Here is a 4,683-nt window from a genome sequence, read left to right as displayed (position 1 = left end):
CCGCCGGAATGTCTGTGAGAAACGTGCTGTGGTTGTGGTGGAAGTTGTTGGTTCTGGTTTCTCTTACTCTTTGTGTGTTGGCTTTTCTCAAGCTCCAAAACTACTCTCTTTCCGATTCGGAACTTTCCTCTTCTACTTCTTCAATTTCTAGTAGATCTCGAGCTGTTGATTATACTGGCAATCCCAAAGTTGCTTTCCTCTTTCTAGTGCGTAGGAATTTGCCTCTCGATTTCCTTTGGGGAAATTTCTTTGAGGTTAGATGATTTTTCAATTTATATTAAACTTAGCTTTTTCAATTTTTCGTTAAACTTGCAAAATTCATCAAAGTTAGGATCAGGATAGCTCTTTGTCCTCCCCTTATTCTGCTTTGTGATGATTAAACTCTTCTTGCAGCCAAAATGTGCAACAGTGCATTTGTTTTTTGGAAATAGTAGTGAAATTTCAATCTTTCTTAAATTTGCTAGAGCACAATGGAAATGTGAAAGTTATTAGGTTGCGCAGATATTCCCTGTTTCAAAACCTGAATATTTGATATCATTATCTCTTTGGTGTTTGCAGAATGCTGACACTGGTAATTTTTCCATATATGTACATTCGGAGCCTGGTTTTGTTTTTGATGAGTCTACAACAAGATCGACTTTCTTTTTTAATCGCCAATTGACAAATAGCATCAAGGTAAGTGGTTTTACTTGCCTACTGTGTTGCACATTGTAATATAAAAATATGTTGTATCTTTATTCTGTTCCTTTTTTTTGTGATTGAAGTAATTTCATTTTGCAGTGACATGAGCGTTTAATTCAGTAAATTCATTTTTTTTTTTGTCCTTTTGATCGGTCTATTTATGCTTATTGATCTTGGATAGTATCAGGAAATGTATCTGATTGAACTTTTATGTTGAGATTTGGTAGGTTGCATGTAATTTCCTCCAATAGGTTGATAGGTTGGAAATTTAGATTCTAAACCTTAAGCTTATATATTATTATTGCACCAACCTACGAATGATGTTTGGTATATGGTAAATCAACCACTCTAATTGCTATGACTCTTTCCGTTTTGGGCGTACCAAATTCATTGACAATGTTCCCAGTATTCCATTTGTAATATTATTTTGTAAAACTTTCACAACTTTTAAGGATTCAAAATCTTTTTTTTTAAAGTTCTAAACTTTGATTTGATGTTTCCTGTATCAGATACTCTCGATTGGACTACCTACTACTTTAATATTTGTATCCACTACCATCAATACAAGATTTAAAGTCAATTTGACATTTTAAAATCAGTCTCATAAAAAAATGTAGTATTCATTTACGTCTGTTTGCTCTTTTTATCACTTTCATATCTTTACCAGATTGAGACTAAGAGTGACCTGTAGGTAGCTTGGGGAGAATCAAGTATGATCCAAGCAGAGAAATTATTACTTGGCGCAGCACTTGATGATCCAGCAAATCAAAGATTTGTTCTCTTGTCGGACAGGTAGACTTTTTACTTCAAAAACATTTGATGTGTGACATATCTCAGATAAGTCTGTCTAGGTGGCTTGTTAGTGTGCATGCACGTGCCTTATTGATGCATGGCATTCTCAGCAATTGCTTCAGCTATTGGTTTTCACGAACTGATCTTTTTATGCTTTCGTTTTTCTCATGACCCTGATTTACTTGATTCTTTCCCTTAAATGGAGAAGTCTAGCATCTTTCAAAACACCCCTTCATATATTTTGAAGTTTCTTTGATGATCAAACTATTTAGACACATTCCTTTGGAGTACCTATCTAACTAAGATCAATTCTCTTATTGGTCATCTCAAACTCAATAACCTATTCACACCTTTTGTTTTGTAAATTTACACACAGCTCAAACCGGGTGATCTGAATTGCGTTTGAGGTAATACTTGCATTAGATATCAAGACTCGGGTAGACCTGTAATAATTTTGGTTCTTATTATTGAAGAAGAAACAGTCATACAATTTTTTAGACATGCTTAGCACCAATGCTAATCACTTAGCATTACTATATTGAATAGACATGGATATGGTAGGAAGTGAATTCACACTGGAATTATTGAATGGACAGCACAATCATATTCTTGCTTGGTAAATGGTCATAGTACATTTATAAGACAGAATACACATTTCGTATCCAAAAAAAGGAAAAAAAGAAAAGAAAAAGAAAACAAATACATAATTCAAAACTTTCTCGTGCACATACAGTCCATGCTAAATAACTTAAATCGTCCAGTATGCAGTTGCACTAGAGACTAAGTGTCTAGACAACATATCTTCTTGACTTCTCGTTAATGAATCATGAGAGAGCATACTTCAAAATGTAGTGTGTTCCAATTCTTTTATCCATGTGTTTCCCTTCTGTTTGTTTCACCCAATTATTGAGTTATGGTGTGTGCCTTGGTTTTAAGATTTTTCTCTAAATGTGTAATGGTTGATATTGCAGCTGTGTCCCACTGTACAACTTTAGCTTCATATACAACTACTTGATGGCTTCTCCAAGGAGCTTTGTGGACAGGTAACATGGATGATAAAACTTGTGTGATTGCTGGACAGGTGGTTGATTTTGTGGAACTGGTAGGAAAGGATAGATAAAGAAAAAGCAATCAACTCCTTAAGTGGGTTCAGGATTTAAGGATCTGGTTGAATTATTTTGAATTCTCGTATTAATAGCATCAACATTGAATGAATGAGGTTCTATTTGTCTTCCAGTTTTCTTGATAAAAAGGATGTCCGCTACAACCCAAGGATGTCACCCTATATACCAATGAGAAAATGGCGAAAAGGGTCACAGGTAATTGCCCCTTAGTCTGAATTATAAGCACATCTATGTCCCACCAACCTCTACTATGAAATTCATTACTCTGTCCTGATTAAAATAATTAAATCCATTAACAGCTGTATTTTTCTGCTCTAGTGGAGTTGAATTTTCATTAATTTCTTGCTAAGCAAAATTCAAGGCATATGATAGGGTAGAGGGGTATTGACAAGCAGGGTGTGACAACTCTAGAAGCTTTGAAATGCTTGTTTCTTCAGATTAATCCAAAATCATGTTCAAAGATCAAAGGGAAGGAGCACTTACCAGCTCCTTCAAATGGGAAAATGATGTACAAAAGTGAAAAGAAACTCAGGAACCAAAGAGGTCTGCAAAAAACTTATGCAGATAACAACTAAAATCACCTATAAACTTGATTTAAAAAGCACCTATGTACTTGAAATGTGTCCACCTATATAACTACCTAACAAAAATTGAAAGATATTTTTCAGAAGGGATTTACCCACCATCTTAATGATCTTTGTTGAACTTGTATCTGTGAATAAAAGAATTAGTTCAATACGCGAAAATATAATCCATGAAATATGTGGGTCCTCGCCATCTTAAGCATGGGGTGTGGCCTTATGGTCAATGAAGTGAGTTGAGAACCAAGAGGTATTGGGTTCGAATCCTAGTGGAGACAAAAACATTTAGTGATTTCTTCTCATTTGTCCAATCATTGGTGGACAGGGTAAGCAGGTACCCCGTGGAATTAGTTGAGGTATGTGTAAGTTGACCCAAACACCATGAAAGTTTCTTCTCAGATCAAGATTTTGTTCTAAACATAAAGATTTTAGCATGGCGGTCTACCAATGTGGGAAATATTGATTGATTTTTGCCCCTTAATATGTCATCATGACCTACTAATTTTAAAGGACAGTTGCTGAACCACAATGAGAAGAACAATTTTTTTTATTGACGAAATTTATGTGTGCTCAAGTTATTGTTACTCTTTAAAAATCTCCTTTAGTTCCTGATCCAGAGAAAGTCATTTTTAGTTTCATCCAGCAGTTTTTTTCACCGTTTAAAGTTAATAGTTTTTGTATCTATAAGCTAGGTAGACTTGTTTTTCGAAGCTCGGATGTTTTTAAAAAAAATTGTAATATCTCAAATCAATAAAATATACTGCATGCTCGTATGCGTATGACAGTGATCCATATCTGCTTCTATGAGTTTTGACTTGACATTTTAGTCCAGTGGATCACTTTAATCAGGAAGCATGCAGAAGTGGTGGCAGATGATGATGCTGTGTTTCCAGTCTTCAAGATGTTCTGCAAGGTTCAATATCATATGCTCTTCCCTCTTTAAACTTCACATGTGTGTTTACATGGATAGTGCTATAAGGTTAAACAGCATGCTTAATAAAGCATTGGTGCTTCAGGTTTATAAAATTACTGGTGCTCCTCAACAGCATAAAATCCCTTATTTACTAATGTTTGCACGATGATGAACATGCTTTTGTAGTTTAATGCCTTCCTTAGTTGGGTTACTGTCCGTTACATTCTCTAATTGGAACTGTTAAGTGTGGTTTTACACTGATGCATCATATATCATATGCTTCATTTATGTGATAACTGATAGAGTCATGATTTTAATCTTGCAGAGACGTCCACCGCTGGAAGCCAGTAAGGGAAAAAAGAATATTGTAAGTCGGAGTGCCTTCTGCTAAGAAGATGCATTTGAGATTATTTATATTTGAGAACAGGAGGATCCACTGTACATAATTCAAATGCCCTATTCTCCCACTTCCGTGCTTCTTTGCAGCACCATCCTCTTGTGTGTCGGCCATGACGCTGTGCCGACTTCCTCAGTTGGCTCTCTCCTTTGGCCCCATCCTTTCTTGCGTCTGTGTTACTTTTGTCATTCCAAG

The 4,683-nt window shown here is 35.5% G+C and overlaps 1 protein-coding gene across 2 annotated transcripts in view; it reads left to right on the top strand.

Annotated features, from left to right (window-relative positions):
* LOC102578773 (uncharacterized) overlaps positions 1-4,683 on the top strand; it is an 8,321-nt gene that overhangs the window by 1,061 nt on the left and 2,577 nt on the right. For both annotated transcript variants that reach the window (XM_006348089.2, XM_006348088.2), the window contains 7 exons: positions 11-254; positions 559-675; positions 1,373-1,473; positions 2,445-2,516; positions 2,711-2,792; positions 4,011-4,091; positions 4,417-4,458. In XM_006348089.2, coding sequence (XP_006348151.1) covers positions 11-254; positions 559-675; positions 1,373-1,473; positions 2,445-2,516; positions 2,711-2,792; positions 4,011-4,091; positions 4,417-4,458 — 739 coding nt within the window. The remainder of the gene's footprint in view (positions 1-10; positions 255-558; positions 676-1,372; positions 1,474-2,444; positions 2,517-2,710; positions 2,793-4,010; positions 4,092-4,416; positions 4,459-4,683) is intronic.

Source organism: Solanum tuberosum, unplaced genomic scaffold, assembly GCF_000226075.1.
Source record: "Solanum tuberosum cultivar DM 1-3 516 R44 unplaced genomic scaffold, SolTub_3.0 scf00099, whole genome shotgun sequence".
NCBI classification, from domain to species: domain Eukaryota; kingdom Viridiplantae; phylum Streptophyta; class Magnoliopsida; order Solanales; family Solanaceae; genus Solanum; species Solanum tuberosum.
Note: the sequence above shows the minus strand (reverse complement) of the source record. Positions and strands in the feature narration are given on the sequence as shown.